Genomic DNA, 18,646 nt, shown 5'->3' on the forward strand with positions numbered 1-18,646 from the left:
TAAATAAATAAATTTCCAGGAAGAAAAACAGAGGTAGCTAATGCCTGTGCTGTGCCAGGGGCTCTCATCAGTACCTCTGCTATTGGGGACTCTTCTCTCTCAGGCTGGGCCAGCCCCAAGACACCACCTCCCCACCAAACCGACCCCCTTTAATGCATGTACAGCACAGAACGGGAGCTCCATGAGGGCCAAGCCTTTGCCTCGTTCTCCGCTGTGTGTGTAACACCTGGAACCATGCATAGCCCTCCATGCATAGCACGCAGGCACACCTGATAAAAAAATGAAGATGATGACGACTCACTGAGCACCTACTGTGCACCAGGCACAGATGCGAGCCCCGGGCATCTGTGAGCTCACCCGATCCTTCCAGTAACCCCACAAAGGGAAGAATGGGTGAGGGAGTCTGGGGGTGGCCTGCCTGCTGAGCTAGGCCTACCCCACCCCATTGGGTGCGGAGCCCGAGCCTTGGGCGGGGAGCCCGGCAGGTGGCACCTGCAGCTTCCAGATGCTCCAGCTGTCAGTGGCGACGCTGTTGACGGTCTCGCTCATGAGGGCAATGAGCATGTTGAGCAGCAGCACGTAGGTGAGCAGCACGTAGGCCAGCAGCAGCAGCAGCACCACCCCGCGGAAGCGCAGCTGCTCCTGGAAGGCCAGCTCGCCCATGCCGATGGTGAACTTGAACAGCTCCAAGGAGGCGTCCAGGATGCTGCGGTAAGGGGGTGCCTCGTCCTCCTGCCCCGCGCCAGGCTGGCCCACCTCTGTGGCGTTGGGGCCTGCGGGGGTCCTAGAGTTCTGGGCCTCCCGGCTCAGGCTCACCAGGGCTGTGAGAGGGAGGCAGGGGGAGGTCCTTAGGCTGGGGTGACCAGCAGGTGGCTTGAAGGGGCACAGGGTAGGCAGGGGGTAGCGGGGGAAGGGGCTGGAGGGAGCTTTTACCTACAGCAAAGCCGAAAAGGAAGACTAAGTAGACCAGAAGGAAGCGGAGCAGGTCCCGCAGGATGACCTGGAACACACGGGCCCAAGTGCCAGGGTAGGTGACTGGGCCACTGTGCACAACCCCAGAGCATGGCTCCTATGTACACCCACCCCCTACCCACAACAGAGTGCACACACAAGCCCTGTGGAGTCACACTAAGCAGTGGGGGAGGGGTGGTCTTTTTAAAAATATCAGATCACGGGCCAGCGCCGTGGCTCACTTGGCTAATCCTCGGCCTTCGGCGCTGGAATCCCATATGGGCACTGGGTTTTAGTCCTGGTTGCCCCTCTTCCAGGCCAGCTCTCTGCTGTGGCCCAGGAAGGCAGTGGAGGATGGCCCAAGTGCTTGGGTCCTGCACCCGCATGGGAGACCAGGAGAGGCACCTGGCTCCTGGCTTCAGATCAGCGCAGCGCGCCGGCTGTAGCAGCCATTTAGGGGGTGAACCAACGGAAGGAAGACCTTTCTGTCTCTCCCTCTCACTGTCTGTAACTCTACCTGTCAAATGAATAAATAAAAAAAAAATCTTAAAAAGAAATATCAGATCACATGGGTTGGCATGTGGCCCAGCAGGTTAAGCTGCTGCCTGTGCCATCGGCACCCCACATGAGCTCTGATTCAAGATCTCACTGCTCTGCTTCCAATCCAGCTCCCTGCTAATGCACCTGGGAAGGCAGCAGAAGATGGCCCAAGGGCTTGGGCCCCTGCCATCCATATGAGAGACCTGGGTGGAGTTCCAGGCTCCTGGCTTATTGCAGCCATTTAGGGAACAAACCAGCAGAAAGATCTTTCTCTCCCTATCTCTCTGTCATTCTGCCTTTCAAATAAGTAAAATAAATCTTTTTAAAATTTTTTCTGGGGCTGGCGCTGAGGCAGGGGGTCAGAGCCATGGCCAGGGTTTCTTGGCAAGAGCAAGGACTGAAGGTTCCCCTGCTGTGGCATAGTGGGTGGAGCCACCGCCTGCAGTGCTGGCATCCCATATGGGTGCCAGTTTGAGTCCTGGCTGCTCCACTTCCAATCCAGCTCTCTGCTATGGCCTGGGAAAGCAGTAGAAGATGGCCTAAATCCTTGAACCCCTGCACCCATATGGGAGACACAGAAGAAGCCCCTAGATCCTGGCTTCAGATCAGCCCAGCTCCAGCTATTGCGACCATCTGGGGAGTGAACCAGTGGATGAAGACCTCTTTCTTTCTCCCCCCTCCCCCCCGTCACTCTGCCTTTCAAAAAAAAAAATAGATCTTTTTTTAAAGTGTATTTATGAAAAAACTGTGCATGGATTTCAAAAAATTTCTTGTACCAAAATAAACTCCCAAATGACCAAATGTCCAAGGCTGGACCAGGCTGAAGCCAGGAGCCTGGAACTTCATCTGTGTCTCCCATGTGGGTGGAGGGACTCAAGTACTTGGGCCATTATCTGCTGCCTTCCCTGGCGCATTAGCGGGGAGCTGGATCAAAAGCAGAGCGGCTGGGACTCCAAACGAGCGCTCTGACTTGGGATGCCAGTGTGGCCGCTGCCCACAATGCCAGCACCCCCACTAACGTTTTGAAGTCCTCTCAGCGTTGTTTCATCATGGGTTAAGCCGCCACCTGGGATGCTGGCATCCCATGTGAGCAGTGGTTCGAGTCCCAGATGCTCTATTTCCAATCCAGCTCCCTGCTAATAGGCCTGGGAAAGCAGTGGAGGATGGCCCGAGTGCTTGGGCCCCCGCACCCATGTGGAGACCCGGATGAAGCTCCTGGCTCCTGGCTTTGGCCTGGCCCAGCTCCGGTTATTGCTGCCATTTGGGGAGTGAATTATCAGATGGAAGATCTCTCTGTCTCTGTCTCTGTAACTCTGCCTTTCAAATAAATAAAATAAATCTTTTTTTAGATTTATTTATTTATTTATTTATTTCAAAGGCAGAAATATAGGGAGGCAGAGAGAGAAAAAGAGACAGAGAAAGTGAGAGGTCTTCCATCCACTGGTTCACTCCCCAAATGACCGCAATGGCTGGAGCTGGGCTGATCCAAAGCCAGGAGCCAGGAGCTTCTTCCAGGTCTCCCATGCAGGTGCAGGGACCCAAGGACTTGGGCCATCTTCTACTGCTTTCCTAGGCCATAGCGGAGAGCTGGATCGGAAGTGGAGCAGCCGGTACTTGAACCAGCGCCCGTATGGAATCCCAGCACTGTAGGCGGCAGCTTTACTCACTACACCACAGCGCCAGCCCTCCAAAAATCAATCTTTAAAAAACCAAAGGTCCTCAGATGTGTTTACGGATATCTCCACACATGCTCGCACGTGAGCCAACCTCCACTGAGAGTCCAGGAGCACGAAGGACACACGGACTAGCTCGGACCCTCCCCTGCCCAGGTTAGCCATGCAGGGCGCCTCCTGCTGCTCAGGCTGCTGGGTGGCCCTGTCTGTCACCTTCTGGATCATGACGCTGTAGATGCCGGTGTGCTGAAAGCCACGTGTGTAGTACAGCAGGTTCAGCCAGCCCAGCACCAGCGAGGACACCAGCAGGGGCAGGTACCACTCGATGGCCAGGAAGCACAGCACTTGGGACAGCACCGTGAGCAGGGCTTGGAGCAGGCTGTCGGGGGTGGGGGGACAGGGTCCGAGTTGGCTTCCAGGTCATGTGGCAGTGTCTCCCCAGCTCCCACCCTGGCCTCTCCCACTGCAGTGAGGTGACTTGAGGTGCCCTCCGTTGTCTGTCTGGGACTGGACCCAGTGGGGCCCGACCTCCATCTCACACAAATTATTTAATTTCTGGGGGCTCAGCTCCCTCCCCCACCCGGCCCCCTTCAAATGAGGCACTACATGGACAGAGGCTGGGCTCCGTGGACTACTAGGATGGGAGCAGGAAGGGCCCCCCTGGCTGGACAGCGGCCCAGGCTCCCAGGTCCTGATCCCCTGAATCCTGCAAAGTCAGCCTGGCGCCCTCTGCTGCACCTGCCCACCCCCCCAGGCCTCAGAAACAGCAGAAGGGGCTGGGGGCTGGGGGTGGGGGTGGGGATAGGGAGGAGTGGGGCCCCACGTACAAGAGGATTTCAAAGTAGCTGTCCATGAAGGAGATCCAGATGAACAGGCGGCGGCGCCAGAAGTACCAGAGCTGCAGAGGGTACGGGACAGAAGCTGTGAAACAAGGCCGGCTCCTGCTCCCCAGGGCCCATGCCCCGGCCCCGCCCCCTGCCCCCTGCTCCACTGCAACAAAGCAGCAGCTTCGACTCCGGGTGGGGCACTTCCGAATCCTGCCCGGAGCGGAGAGGGCTCTGGACACTCTTCTCCGCAGGTTCCAACTCCTTTCCCTCTGCCTCCTCATGGCCTTGCAAGATGCAGCTGTCCCCCTCCCCTCCAGCCAACCTCCAGACCAAGGCCCGCCCCCTCCAGACGGCCCAGTGTGTTGGTGTTCAGCCTGGCTCGTGCAAGCTTGCAGCACCTCCACCAAAAGATGTCCTGCTGGAGGAGTCTTTGGAGCACTGCCCCCCACCCCCACCCCAGGCTTCTGTGTTCCCCAGGGGGAGAGACCCGGGAACAGGGACTTCCAGCTGCACTGCCAAGGAGTCCCAGGTGCCCCAGGAAGCACAGCAGGAGGGAACCAGGGCCTGGAAGGCAAGACCAGAACCATGGTCCTCAACTCCCCCGAGTCTGGTCAGTCTGCCTGGAGCTGAGTGTGAGTCAGGTCCCCATGGAAGAAGGGCCGTGGCTAACTTGTCCCCCTCCTCGTCAGCTGGGAGCTGGGTAGAGTCGGGAGATGGCAGGGGAGGGGATCCTCACCTGTCCTAGGAGGAGGTAGACGCCCCCGAGCAGGATCAGAATGTGGCCCAGAAGCAGCATGGAGTTCCCGGCTGTGGCTTTCAGGGGTGGGAAGCCCTGCTAAAAACACACTCAGATAAGACCTGGGGGTGGGGGAGGGTCTCGCCAAGGGCTCACCCACTGAGAGCAGGGGCCCAGGGAAGTCCGTTCTGAGCCTGAGCTGGGGAACACGGATGCCAGGGAAGGGACACCCCCCTGGTGCTAATCCTCAGAGGGGCACGTTGTGCAGCAGTTGCGAACGTGGGGCCTGCCTGGGTTCAGATTCCGTCTCCACTACTGAGAGCCTGTGTGGCCCTGGAGAAGTTACTTAAGCTCTCAGTGCAATCTAAGGATGGTAACTTCATCATCTCAGAGGGTTGCTGTGAGCATTAGGTAGTCAGGACACGTCACTTCGAGTACATTCTCACGGTGAGCCCTCAGTAAGGTGAACTTGGTATTGTGAGCCGTCTACAGGAGCTTGGGGCCTCCCAAGCAGCCCAGGCCTCCGTGTGAACCTTAGCAGGACGGGGCTGGGGCTCCCCCAGGGCATGCCCTTCCCCATCCTTGCCTTCTCCAGGGCTGGCTGGTGGTAGGCCACGGCGGTGAAGATGAGCATGTAGACCAGGTAACACAGGAAGTTGAAGCAGAACCTGGGGATGAGCCGATCCCATTTCGCCTGCAGCAGCTTGTTGAGAGGCTCCAAAACCACCATGCGGTGGCGGTGCTGGCACAGGAAGGGGAGAGCCACGGCACGTTCAGCACAGATAGATGGGGCACTCACTTCACATTCAGGCCCGATGTGAGGGCCGGGGTGGGAGGGGTGGGATGGAGGACAGAGGATGGGGAGCCCTCCTCCCCCAACCTCTACCCAAAACCCCACGGCTATGGAGTGACCCAGAGAGGCCCCCGTGGCTGTCATAGGGCGCCTGTGGCATGATCCCCGAGTTGGGAGGGCATGAAGTGGGGAAGTGTTGGGGGTCATGCCTGCTGGGACGTTACAGCCACACCACAGGGTAGGTGTGGTCCAGGAGGCAACCCTGCCCAACCCTTGTGGTGGACCCTCTTGGGAGCTCGGCCGGGCCCTCTGGGCACAGGTATGCCTCTGCAGGCTCACCGGGCTCCTGGAATGAAAGGCGATGATCTCCAGCACGGAGTTCTCCTCCCAGCTGTCCACAGAGGCCAAGTCGTACAGTGACACCCGGACGGGCCCGTAGCACCACTCAGTGAACTTTCGAGAAAGGGACTGGCACGGGGCCGAGAACTCCCGCTGCAAGATGTGCTTGAAAATCTACAAGGCGGCCATGTGAGCTTGCCGGCTGGGCCAAGGCTGGGAAACACCCAGCCCCCGCCCCCGTGGAGAGCTGCCCTCGGGCTGCGGCAGTCATGTGCGCATCCCCGCGTGCTTAGCACAAGGCAGACTTCACCCACCACTAACTACCCACATTTGCCCCAGCTGGCCAACCAGCCTGGTTCCCACTGCCCAGCCCCAGCCCTGTGGCCCTCTTTCCTGGACTCCTCGGGGGCATAGGGACCCCCCCCCCAACCCAGAGTCACCCAGGTTCCTTGAGATCAACTAATAGCGATATAGGTGTGCATATTTCTGCGGTCAGAGTCCAGCACTTTCAACAGGCTGAAAAGGGACCCTTAACCCAAGTGGGTTCACAAACAAGGAATTGGGCAGGGACGGGGCGGGTACAGATTGGGCAGCTTCCATGGCCACATAGCTGTAGATGACAAAGTGGGGCTCATGTGCCCCAGAGGGTGCTCCAGGAAACTCAGGGTGCCACTATTTTTTTTTTTTTATCAGGCAGAGTGGACAGTGAGAGAGAGAGACAGAGAGAGAAAGGTCTTCCTTTGCCGTTGGTTCACCCTCCAATGGCCGCCGCTGCAGCCGGCGCACCGCGCTGATCCGATGGCAGGAGCCAGGATCCAGGTGCTTTTCCTGGTCTCCCATGGGGTGCAGGGCCCAAGCACCTGGGCCATCCTCCACTGCACTCCCTGGCCATAGCAGAGAGCTGGCCTGGAAGAGGGGCAACCGGGACAGAATCCGGCGCCCCGACTGGGACTAGAACCCGGTGTGCCAGCGCCGCAAGGTGGAGGATTAGCCTATTGAGCCACGGCGCCGGCCCAGGGTGCCACTATTAAAACATCCATCTCTGTTTATTTTTATCTTCACCTTGCAAAATGCTCGTACTCTAAGCACTGGCCCTGTGTAACTGCACAGATGAAGCCAGACCTCACAACCACGCCCAGGCAACTGGTAAAAGTCATTTGGAAACAAAGAGCTGGATCGTGCGAACTCTTTCCACCAAAATAACTTCCAAGTGAATCACAGTTGGAGGCATTAAAAATAAAACCGCTGAAATTGAGATGGTAACATGGATATGCAAATATACAATCACATACCTAATTATACAGAATATACAATAATTACATTAGATGAGAGTATTTCAAAAATCTCATGAAAACAATGGAATTAAAAGACACATTTAGAAGCAGGCTTTGTGGTGCAGCAGGTTAAGCCACCACACCTCATATCGGAGGGCCTGGGATCAAGTCCTACCCCTGCCTTCACATCCAGCTCCCTTCCAACGCACCAGGGAAACAGAGGATGATGGCCCAGGTACTTGAGTCCCTGCCAATCATGTGGGAGACCCGGATGGAGTTCTTGGCTCTTGGCTTCAGCCTGACCCAGCCCCAACTGTTAAGAGGATGAAAGATCTCTTTCTGTCTCTCTGTTTTTGTCACTCTGCCTTTCAACTGAATAAACATTAATTGAAAAAGAGATGGTTTTTTGTACAGATAACTTTTTGCACAGTAAGCATTTGGCACAGTGGTTAAGATGCAGCTTGGGGGGCCAGCACGGTGGCATAGTGAGTAAAGCCGCCACCTACAGTTCCGGCATCCTATATGGGTGCTGGTTTGGGTCCTGGCTACTCCGCTTCCAATCCAGCTCTGCTATGGCTTGGGAAGGCAGTAGAAGATGGCCCAAGTCCTTGGGCCCCTGCACTCGCCTGGGAGACCTGGAATAAGCTCCTGGCTTCGGATCGGCACAGCTCCAGCTGTTGCGGCTATCTGGGGAGTGAACCAGAGGATAGAGGACCCTTCTTTCTCTCTCTCTCTCTCTCTCTCTCTGTCTGCCTCTTCCTCTCTCTCTATGTAACTCTGACTTTCAAGTAAATAAATAAATCTCTTTTTTTTTTTTTTTTGACAGGCAGAGTGGACAGTGAGAGAGAGAGACAGAGGTCTTCCTTTGCCGTTGGTTCACCCTCCAATGGCCGCCATGGCTGGTGTGCTGTGGCCGGCGCACCGCGCTGATCCGATGGCAGGAGCCAGGTACTTCTCCTGGTCTCCCATGGGGTGCAGGGCCCAAGCACTTGGGCCATCCTCCACTGCCTTCCCGGGCCACAGCAGAGAGCTGGCCTGGAAGAGGGGCAACCGGGACAGAGTCCGGCGCCCCGATCGGGACTAGAACCCGGTGTGCCGGCGCCACAAGGCGGAGGATTAGCCTAGTGAGCCGCGGCACCGGCCAATAAATAAATCTTTAAAAAAAAAAAAAAAGGATGCAGCTTGACACGTCACATGTCAGAGTCCTGGCTACTCTGCTTCTGATGCAGCTTCTTCCTAATGCATACCCTCGGGCGCAGCAGATCATTATCAGGTACTCGGGTCCCCACAGCTCCCATGGGAGATCTAGACTGAGTTCTGAACTCCTAACTTCAACCTCCCCCAGCCCTAGGGTGTCACTGGTATGTGAGGAATAAGCCAGCAGATGAGAGATCTCTCTCCATCTGTCTCTCTGTATCTCCATCTCTCTGCCTTTAAATAAAGTGAAAATAAATAAGTAAAATTGTTTAAAAAAAAGCTTATATTGGTGCAAAAGTAACTTTAAAATTCACGCATAATTTTTTCACTATATACATTTTTCATGAACTTTCTTTTTCTTAGAGATTTATTTATTTGAAAGGTAGATCTAGTGCTGGCACTGTGGCATAGCAGGTAAAGCCACCTCCTGCACTACTGGCATCACATATGGGTCCCGGTTTGAGTCCTAGCTGCTCCACTTCTGGTCCAGCTCTCTGCTATGGCCTGGGAAAGCAGTAGAGGATGGCCCAAGTCCTTGGGACCCTGTACCCACGTGAGAGATCCGGAAGAAGCTCCTGGCTCCTGGCTCTGGCCAATGCAGCCATCTAGGGAGCAAACCAGCAGATGGAAGCCCTCTCTCTCTCTCTCTCTCTCTCTCTGTATAACTCTGCCTTTCAAATAAATAAATAAATCTTTAAAAGAGAGAGAGAGAGAGAAGAAGGGTAGATCTACAGAGAGAGAGGGAGAGAAAGAGATCTTCCATACACAGGATCACTTCCCAGATGGCCACAACAGCCAGGTCAGGATCAGGCCAAAGCCGGTACCAGGGACTCCATGTAGTCTCCTTTGTGGGTGCAGGGGCCCAAATTCTTGGGCCATCCACTGCTGCCTTCCCAGGCACATTAGCAGGGAGCTGGATCAGAAGTGCAGCAGCCAGCACTCAAACCACTATGGGATGCTGGTGCCATAACCAGCGGCTTAACTCTCTGTGCCACAAGGTAGGCCCCTTTCATGAACTTTCTGAAGTGCCCACGTACCAGAAGTGCACACGGAAAACTGTCTACTAATAAGGGCATGTGTATGAGTAAGTGGAGAGACCTCTATCTTGACCACCCGTCCAGGTGCTTTCTGTAGAAATGTTGGGGTGAGTCCTGCTCCCGCCTGGAGGGGTGGGGAAGGGATGGGGTGCTCCACTCACCTCGATTTTTCCCTCCTTGGCAGCCAGCTTCAGGGGTGTGAGGCCCTCAAGGTTGGGGATGCCCTCCAGCTGCACGTTGGGGCAGAGGCGGGCCCCTGCCTGCAGCAGCCCGTCATACATGCGGACCACCAGGGCGCTGTTCTCGGCCGAGTCGTCGGCGATCATCACCAGGGCGTGCAGCACTGTGTTGCCCAGGGAGTCCTGGGCCTGCAGGCTGGCGGGCTGGTGCGGGTTCTCCAGGAGGTAGTTCACCACGTCCCACTGCTTGGTGCATGCGGCCAGAGAAAGGGGCAGCTCGCCTGCAGGCCGAGGGGGGCAGCTTGGGCCTTGGGCCTCCCGGCTGCCCCCCGCCAGCTCTCCCAGCTGCTCAGACTGGGTGTAGAACAGCAGCCAACCAATCAAGGGTCCTATCTCGCCCGCCTCACTCTCTCATCTTTGCCAGAGCCTGGGTGCACTGCCTGGTCCAGTCTTAATGCACTCGAGTTCTAACAGCCCACTGCCCTCCAGAGTCTCAGCCTGGAAACATGCCGAACCTTCTGGGCCAGACGCAGATAAAACATCTCTTAAGACAAATGGCTTTTGCAGGCAGCTGGTGGTTAAAAGCGGGGCGTTGGGGGTATATAGACCAGGGTTTAAGTGCCAGCTTTGCCACACACTAACCACATGACCTTGAACAAGGTCACCTTCTGTGCCTCAAATTAGTCGAGAAAGGCTCACTCACCAAAATAGAAGCAGGTGTCTTGGTTCTTCTGGAAGAAGTGCCCACAGGCCTTGGCGTGCACATTGGCTCCATTCTCCACCAGGAGTTTCACGCACTGCAGGCTCCTCTTCTCGATGGCAATGTGCAGGGCGCTGTGGCCTCGGTAGTACTCATCCGTGCACTGGGCGTTCACCAGGGGCTGGGGATTGCCAGAGTCCCTGTCAATCTCCAGCAGCGGCTGGATGCAGGCGTTGACCCCATCCTGAAGATTCAGCACTGCCTTCATCAGACACGTCTTCCCCGTGGAGCCCTCTGTGGGAAACAGGGAGAGGAGGGGGCACTGCTGTGGACAGGCCCGGAGCAGCTGGGCTGCCTGCCAGCTCATACAGCAAGCCCAGCCTCCAAAGTACCCCTTGGGAGGATAAAAAAAGATCGCTGCACATGCTGGTAGGAACACAGCCATGCTGCAGGGAATTAGGCTCCAGGCGATGAGCATTCAAATACCAACAAGGGCAGGCATCAAGCTGGTTAAGAGCCAGTTAAGATACCCAAGTCCCACATGGGAGTAGCTGGGTTTAAGTCCCAACTCCAGCTCCTGATTCCAGCTTCCTGCTAATGCAGATTCGAGGAGGCATGGAGATGGCTCAAGTAGTCGGGTTCCCTGCTACCCACATGGGAGACCTGGATTGAGTTCCTGGCTCTCAGCTCTGGCCCTGGCCTATTCCTGGCCATTGTGAGCATTTCAGCAGTAAGCCAGGAGACAGGAACTCTCTCCGTGTCTCTGTTTCTGTCTCTCTCTCTTTGCCTCTCAAATAAACAAGTAAAAATTAAGATTAACTATCAGCAGGCATGACTACAGTTTCTGCCCTTCAAGTAACAATGTCGACACAAGAGCAGTATCTGTAAGTGGATCCCCGACTTTGTGGCTTTCTCTCTTCCAGCGTGTTGCTTGGCTTCTGCTAACCTCAGTTTTCCTCACTGTAAGATGGGACTATTTCAGGGTTATCACTGTTAGAATTAAGTGGAGGGCCGGCGCACGGCTCACTAGGCTAATCTTCCGCCTTGCGGCGCTGGCATACCTGGTTCTAGTCCTGGTCGGGGCGCCGGATTCTGTCCCGGTTGCCCCTCTTCCAGGCCAGCTCTCTGCTGTGGCCAGGGAGTGCAGTGGAGGATGGCCCAGGTGCTTGGGCCCTGCACCCCATGGGAGACCAGGAGAAGCACCTGGCTCCTGGCTTCGGATCAGCGCGGTGTGCCGGTGGCAGTGCGCCGGCCACGGCGGCCACTGGAGGGTGAACCAACGGCAAAGGAAGACCTTTCTCTCTGTCTCTCTCTCTCTCACTGTCCACTCTGCCTGTCAAAAAATAAAAAAATTAAAAAAAGAACCAAGTGGAGTAATATAAACATAGTGGTTAGTACACAGAGGGCCTCACACACAGCAAAGTTGAGGCCAGAAAATATAAACAACCTAAATGACCACCGACAGTGAACTGGTTAACCGAATTATAGTAAATCTACACAGTGCAAAACTAGTTTGCGGTTGTTAAAATGACCGAATTGGAGCCAGCGTTATGGTGCAGCGGGTTAAGCCACTCACTGCCTGCAACACCAGCGTCTCATATCAGAGTGCCAGTCTGAGTCCTGGCTGCTTCGCTTCCCATCCAGCTCCCTGCTAATGCGCCTGGGAAATCAGCCGAAGATGGCCTAAGTGCTTGGGTCCCTGCCACCTATGTGAGAAACCTGAGTGGAGCAACTGGCTCCTGGCTTCAGCCTGGCCCAGCCCCAGCCGTTGTAGCCATTTGGGGAAGTGATGGAGAATCCGGATCTCTCTCTCTCTCTCTCTCTCTCTCTGCCTTTTGAATAAATAAAAAAAGCTTTTAAAAAAACTAAATGAGTTGGATGTATACTGACCTGGAAAGTGCTACAAGATGTGGGGAGGAGAAGTGCCCTATAACTTGGTGTATGTGGCAAGACCCCATTCATGTAAATGCAAATACTTCAGAAGTTCATGGAAGTGGAATCAAATGACAACATGCATTTTCCATGAACTTTTAAAAGATGATTAAAAATTATCTTTGAGAGGCAAAGAGAGTCAGAGACAACTCCCATCTCCTGGGTCACTCCCCTAAATTCCTGCAATGACCCAGGACTGGACTCAGCCCAGGCCTACGGCATGGGTGGCAGGAACGCAATTACGTAAGCCATCATCACTGCCTCCCAGGTGTGCATTAGCAGGGTGCCAGTTCAAGTCAGGAGCCAGAGTGGGGAATCAAACTGAGATAGGCTGATGTGGGAGGTGGGCCTCTTAACCACTAGGTAGAGACCCACTCCTTCCACAAACTTTTCTAAGTACTCCTATAAACCTATTTATTAAGAAAGTTCAAGAAGATGTATTCCAAACCATTAACAGGGACCCAGGGTGACAGGTATACCTCTTCTTGATTCATTTCTTTACTGTTTGAATTGTCCAGAGTGCACACACTTTTAGCCCTAAAACGAAGGCTTTGAGATTCGGGGCAAGGAGTGGTCTTACTGGGAGAAGTGTTTTATGTGTTATATACTGCATTTCAACAACACTGTTATTAAAAGGAAGAAGGGGGCTGGCACTGTGGCACAGAAGTTTAAGTCTGTCTGCAGTGCCGGCATCCCATATGAGTGCCAGTTCGAGTTCCAGCTGACCCACTTCCAATCCAGCTCCCTGCCAATGCACCTGGGAAAGCAGCAGAAGATGGCCCAAGTTCTTGGGCCCCTGCACCCACATGGGAGATCTGGGTGAAGCTCCTGGCTCATGGCTTTGGCCTAGCCCAGCCCTGGCCATTACGGCCATTTGGGAAGTGAATCAGTGCATGAAGATCTCTATCTCTCTCTTTCTGCTTATTTATTTGAAAGGCTGAGTTACAGAGAGGCAGAGGCAGAGAGAAAGAGAGAGTGATCTGTCCGCTGGTTCTCCCCAAATGGCCGGAGCTGAGATGATCCAAAGTCAGGAGCCAGGAGCTTCATCCGGGTCTCCCATGTGGGTGCAGGAGCCCAAAGACTTGGGCCATCTTCCACTGCATTCCCAGCCCTAGCAGAGAGCTAGATCAGAAGTGGAGCAGCTGGGACTTGAACCAGCACCCATAAGGAATGCTGGCACTACAGGCAGTGGCTTTACCCGCTACCCCACAGCGCCAGCCCTCAATAAATATATTTTTAAAAAAAGAATAATAATAACAATAGGAATCTTTTAAGTATCCATTCCACCACCAAAATGGGCGAGGAGAGCAGAGGTAGACTGGGCACCCAGTGGGATCAGAAAGTGGGAGGTACAGCCTTGGCAGTCAGGGGGACTGACCTCCATCAGCTTCACCCACAGCACCCCAGCAGCCACTCCAGCAGGAGAGCTACTAAGAACACTCGCCCCTCAACCCCTAACCATGGCCCAGGCCCACCCAGTCAGCCCAGCCGTCAGCCCACAGGACTCGAGCCCAAAGGGTGCCCCGGGGCGGGGTACCTGTGTACTCTGAGTCGGTGAGGTACTTGCTGGTCCGGCGTAGATACTCTAGTAGCCCGGCCAGATCCTCGGGGTTGCCCCGGGCAACCACGTTGAAGAGCCGGTCACGGTCAAAGCGATTCAGGTCCGGCTGGCTGTGGAGGATGGATTTCGTGACTTATGGTGGGGAAGATTCCAGGCTGCCTACAAAGTCCCCGGTTTCAGGGTGCCCTGTGGGAGCCCTTCTGGGGGCCTCAGCCTTCCCAAGGCAGACCAAGGGGACCCCCAAGTGCTCAGAGCCCCAGGAGGAGGACAGAGGACGTTTCTGAACTCCCCATCACCCCAGTCCTCACAGACGCTTAGCACCTGCCATGAAACAGCCTCTCTGCAACAGACTCCTTATGCCATGCGGTCGACTTCAGCACAGGCAATTGGACCGCTCTTGAACTTGAGTCTGGGTCTGCACGGAGCTGCATGCATCACTGGCTTTGAAGAAGGAATGGCGAAGAGCTCGCTCCTCCTCTCAGAAAGCCTGTGCTGACTCTTCACGGAGCCCTCCGCATCGTCCATCCTCACTTCAGCCCTCTGCACTGGGAGGCACTCTACTCCATTAGCTAACAGGCAAAGCAACTTGCCACAAAGTCGCTCCTGGCCTCTCCAGGGCTACCTCGCCATCCTGACTCCAACCCCCCAGAGAGAGTCCAGGCTGAGCCACAAGAGGTTTCTCAGGGCCAGCCTTGGAGGATCCCATGGGCCCAGTGCCAAAATGTATCAGACGCTGATGGAGAGTTACAGAGAAGCCAGGCTTCTGGGAAATTTATCCCAAAGGAGGGGTTTCGTGGCTCATCAGAGCCCAGCAGCATCTGGTGATAGGGAAGTGGAAGGGGAGGGGCTGTGGCACCCTACATAGGAGACAGCTCACCCCTGGGGCCCCTGGCATTGTGAGCAGCAGGCGTGAAGGAACAAAATGGGGGGTGTATTTGATGCTTTTGGGGATTGCCAGGTCCCCGCTAAATGAAGCCTGGGATCCTCCACTGCATGGGGTGACTGTTGAGTCAGTCGCGTTTTTAAGCTGCTTGGCTGTGAGCAGGTTGAGAGCCAGTCCCTGCTTCCTCAACACCAGGGCTGTCCTGCCCTGGCCTGGCCAAACATACTGTCCTCCATCCAGCAGGCCACGCGGCCACAGCACGACCATGAGGGCTCAGCTGCTGGCTTGGGAGCCTTATGGGCAATCGTCTGGGGGAAGTGGTCAGCTGGACAAAGCACTTCCGGTTACCACGGTGGTACATACTTCCGGGGTAGGGAGGTCCAAGGAGGGCACAGATTGAGGCTCCAGAGGGCACGGAGGGGCCTGTTCTGCCTCTGTTGGGCAGGCTCCACTGTTCCCAGAGCCCCTCGGGAACTCTGTCCTGCACTGGTGCTAAACCACACCACCACCATCCTCCAGCAAAAACAGCACAGGCGGCTCCAGCCTGGGACGCCAAGGCTGGTGGCTGCATCTCAAACATGAGGAAGGAGAAAGGGGGAAGAGGGGCCCTCCTGGGGTACCCAGCCATGTAGTACAGGCCCCATAGCAGGGCAAGGTCGAGGTGGGAGGCCAGGGGCAGCTTCGCATCTCCCCAGCAGGATTCCCATCAGGCGTAGTGGACTCACACACGGTCTGAACTGGCAGCAAGACGACAGAGAAATAAAGGGCAGGAGACTCCAGGTACAAGCCCATTGGGCCCACCCTGCTGAGTCCACATCCCCTGGGGTGGCCGCTTCGGCCTTGGGGCAGAAGCAAGGAGCACTGGATGTCTTGGAATCTCCCCGGTTGGTTGCAGCATGGATCCTGCTACCATCCCCCACAGGGAACATGACAGGAATGAGGGTCAGGGCACCCATAAGGGGGAACTGAGAGAAGTTGTGTAGTTAGCTGGAAGAATTGTGTCCCTGCTACGAAGAACATGGCCTCAGAGGGCAGAAAGCCAAGAATGAGGCCCATGAGAGCTGACCCAGGACACCACAGACTGTGGGGAAGGCACGCTAGTGCCGGGCTGGCCACTGCATCAGCCTTGGGGTGCTCTGCTGGAGCTGATCGGGGTCCCCTCTTGTCCCACCCCCATCTGCTGCTGCCTCACCTGGCACCCGCACCCTTTCTGTAGTTGAGGTTCACTTTGATCTGAGGAGGGAAGTTGCGGTCCTCGTCCTGGAACCGTGACTCCATGGGAGGCGGCCCCGCCCCATAGCCCAGCTGCGCCTTGTCCACCTCAGCGCCATCTTGGCCTCCATCTGACGTCTCCAGCCGGAAAGCTGGAGGGCTGGAGGGTGAGGTCATCCTAAGGCAAGGAGGTCGCTCTTGTGCAGATGAAGCCGTCAGGGGTCCCTCCTTCCTCCCAGCTCCTAGGTCCGGGTGGGCCTGGTGGCTGGGGCCTGCAGAAGGAGATGTTCAGAAGCTGCGTGTGAGAAGACCCACCCACTGAGCAGGGGCGGAAGTGAGCTGGGAGAGAGGTGCAGTGGGAGGAGACGGACCTGGCTCTGCGACCTTTCTCTACACAACATCTTGCCCTGCAGTCAGTATTCACAACAGATAGGAAGTGAGATGGGGCAGGACACAAGCCTCCGTCATTTTAAGTTCTTGTTACCCTGCCTTCTTGCAAGAGACCTGTTCAGTCTCACATCCTGTACTGTTCCCATCCCACCCCTGCATTCTTCCCCAGGTTTTAAAGCCTGCAAAAATACTTGAAAAAACTATATAGAGATGCTCACCTCCACCTACCCCCCCCCCACTCCCACCTCTAGCCCAGCTAGGAGCTAAAAAGGCCCAGCCTGCTAGGGTCTGGGCCCTCTGCCATGTGTTCAGTCCATGTGCACGCTGGCAGCTGGTCAACCTCTGCGAGTTTATTGTCTCTGAATAAATCCGGTCGGGCTGTGAGTTCGTATCCTGCCTCCTCTCTGTTCTGTGCGCTTTTCCTTGCAGCAGGCCATCACCCCTTCACCATAGTAGAAGGAGCGACCACAAGGAAACCATTGGGAAACCACCAGGGCATCAAACCCCCATTTTGTCACCAGGGCAACTGAGGCTCAGAAAGGGAAGTGACTTTCCCAAGCCCACCCGCGCTGGGGGCAGAGCCAGCTCTGCCGCCATCTCAAAGTCTTTCAGGGCCCACTGACGCTTCCTGTCTGTCTCAGGTCTGTGGGCATTGGTTGCCACTCCTCAGTGCCCCCGCCCCGGAGTCTCCGGGGAGGGGGCTCAGAGACCCCTCGCTGGCTGAGCCGCTCCCTCTGCACCTACGTCAGACCCTAAGCCGGGATTAGGGAGTTCAATAGACAGCAAGGTTTCACTCTCACAGGCAAACTGAAACCACAGCCTTTATCACACAGCAAGGGGCAGGCCAGGGCGGGCAGGAGCAGAATGAAGGAATTAGAAGGAGTTAAGAGATGCCTTAGGAGACAAAGGGGAGAGGTCAGGGGTCAGGGAGCAGGCCGGGCTGGGAGGTGGAGGGGTTTGGGTTGCCCCTTGGGGGCTAGGCCCACCCTCAGGCTACCTCAGGGTGGTGAATTTTTCCGCAGAAACAGAGGAGGCTGGACCTGCTCAGGTGCCACCACTTGTGGTGGTGACCCACCACCACTCTGCCCACCCTGGGGTGCAGGCATGCTGCTAGCCTGGTTTATGTTTCCACCCAAACCCTGGCCAGAGCTGCCTTCCTGGCCACCACGCAGTCCACCGCAGCAACAGCTGTCTGTCCAGCCTCCGACCCCACCTCCCAGGGCCCCACCCCCACTCACACACCCTGGAAGCAGAGAAAGGGGTCCGGGGTCCAGGTAGAGAGAGAGACAGACCCCCGTGCATATCCAGGCTCCAGGCTGGAGAGACAAGGGGCCCGCCGGGGCTTCCCCGCCCCGTCACTCACCAGTCAGGCGTGGGGCCCGAGCCCCTTAGGACGTCCCGGGGATTGCCCACCGATTTACGCCCAGGCTGAGTCCAGGGTGAGGCAGACGGCCGGGCCCTGCGCGGATCACGGGGCTCCGGGAGCCTCTCCGGCAACGGGGACTGCGGGAGGAAGTGAGGCCGGGAGGGGCGGCGGGCGCTGACAGTGGAGGAGCCGCAAGCACCTCCCCGCCCTGCTCGGAGCTAGCAGATTGTGGCGCCTTGGTGTTCCCCGCCTGCAGCCCACCCGGCCAGCAGCGCGGTGGGGAGTGGGGGTCAGGGCAGGCTGGCCACCAGAGACTGACCATCTGGACACTGGCCACACCCTGCTCCGCGGGAGACACGCCCCGCCCCCGCAATCCTCCCACTCCATTCCCCCCTCCCCGCCCTAACCCTGAAGCCCAGGTGGGGATTGGCGGGGGGCATCAGAGGCAGCCCCTAGATGCTGGGACCTTGTCTCTAGTGGGAGCTGGCATGGGGTGAGGGATTCTCTCCCCTCCCCACCATATATCTTCCAGCAGCCCTGAGGCTGTAACTGAGTCCTGGCTGACCCATGGGAAGAGAGAGAGCGAGAGCGAGAGTGAGAGCGAGAGCTGATGCCAGAGGCCCTCAGGGACAGGAGAGGTTATGCCCATCAGACATCCCTGGGAAACATCCCCCTCCATACCACCCAAACCCCCACCCAGACCTTTCCCCCAGTCTCCTGACCCTGGGCACCCTGATGGCTTCAGAGTTGCCCTTGTTAAAGGCAATTCCAGCACCAGCCAGCAGGTGGCGACAGGGAGGCCAGTGTGTACTAGCATAGCTGAGAATCCCTGCCTCAACGCTGGTCTGGGCTCAACTTTGGAGTTTGGGGACACAGAAACCAAGGAGCCCTAGGATGCCTCCCTGTCCCTCACCCACCCCCTAGCCCCTGTCCCGGCTCCAGATCCAGAATTTGTCTTTCTGCCTGGTCCAAGCCACTATCTACTCTCCCCGAGCCACTGCAGGCTCCTCCAAACCAGTGTTCCAGCTTCACTCTTGCCTCGCCCTCAGCCTCACA

The 18,646-nt window shown here is 56.5% G+C and overlaps 1 protein-coding gene across 4 annotated transcripts in view; it reads right to left on the reverse strand.

Moving 5' to 3' along the window:
* Positions 1–17,946, reverse strand: part of TRPV2 (transient receptor potential cation channel subfamily V member 2) — a 21,560-nt gene extending 3,614 nt beyond the window's left edge. Inside the window, exons 1-12 of one of the 4 annotated variants that reach the window (XR_016224336.1) lie at positions 17,588–17,946; positions 15,815–16,106; positions 13,716–13,849; positions 10,250–10,540; positions 9,529–9,827; positions 5,860–6,033; positions 5,314–5,469; positions 4,728–4,826; positions 3,992–4,062; positions 3,378–3,543; positions 938–1,000; positions 493–821 (exon numbers count right to left, since the gene is read on the reverse strand). Coding sequence is in view for 3 of the 4 variants with exons in the window: in XM_017349044.4 (XP_017204533.3) it covers positions 493–821; positions 934–1,000; positions 3,378–3,543; positions 3,992–4,062; positions 4,728–4,826; positions 5,314–5,469; positions 5,860–6,033; positions 9,529–9,827; positions 10,250–10,540; positions 13,716–13,849; positions 15,815–16,011 (1,983 nt within the window). In the remaining variant the exon portion in view is untranslated. Of the gene's footprint in view, positions 1–492; positions 822–933; positions 1,001–3,377; positions 3,544–3,991; positions 4,063–4,727; positions 4,827–5,313; positions 5,470–5,859; positions 6,034–9,528; positions 9,828–10,249; positions 10,541–11,307; positions 11,442–13,715; positions 13,850–15,814; positions 16,107–17,587 lie in introns of those variants that run through there. The other 3 variants (XM_017349045.4, XM_017349044.4, XM_089318434.1) reach the window with 3 other exon arrangements.
* Positions 17,947–18,646: the final 700 nt, after the last annotated feature.

Source organism: Oryctolagus cuniculus, chromosome 17 (assembly GCF_051225735.1).
Source record: "Oryctolagus cuniculus isolate XC-2025 breed Fujian yellow rabbit chromosome 17, ASM5122573v1, whole genome shotgun sequence".
Lineage (NCBI taxonomy): Eukaryota > Metazoa > Chordata > Mammalia > Lagomorpha > Leporidae > Oryctolagus > Oryctolagus cuniculus.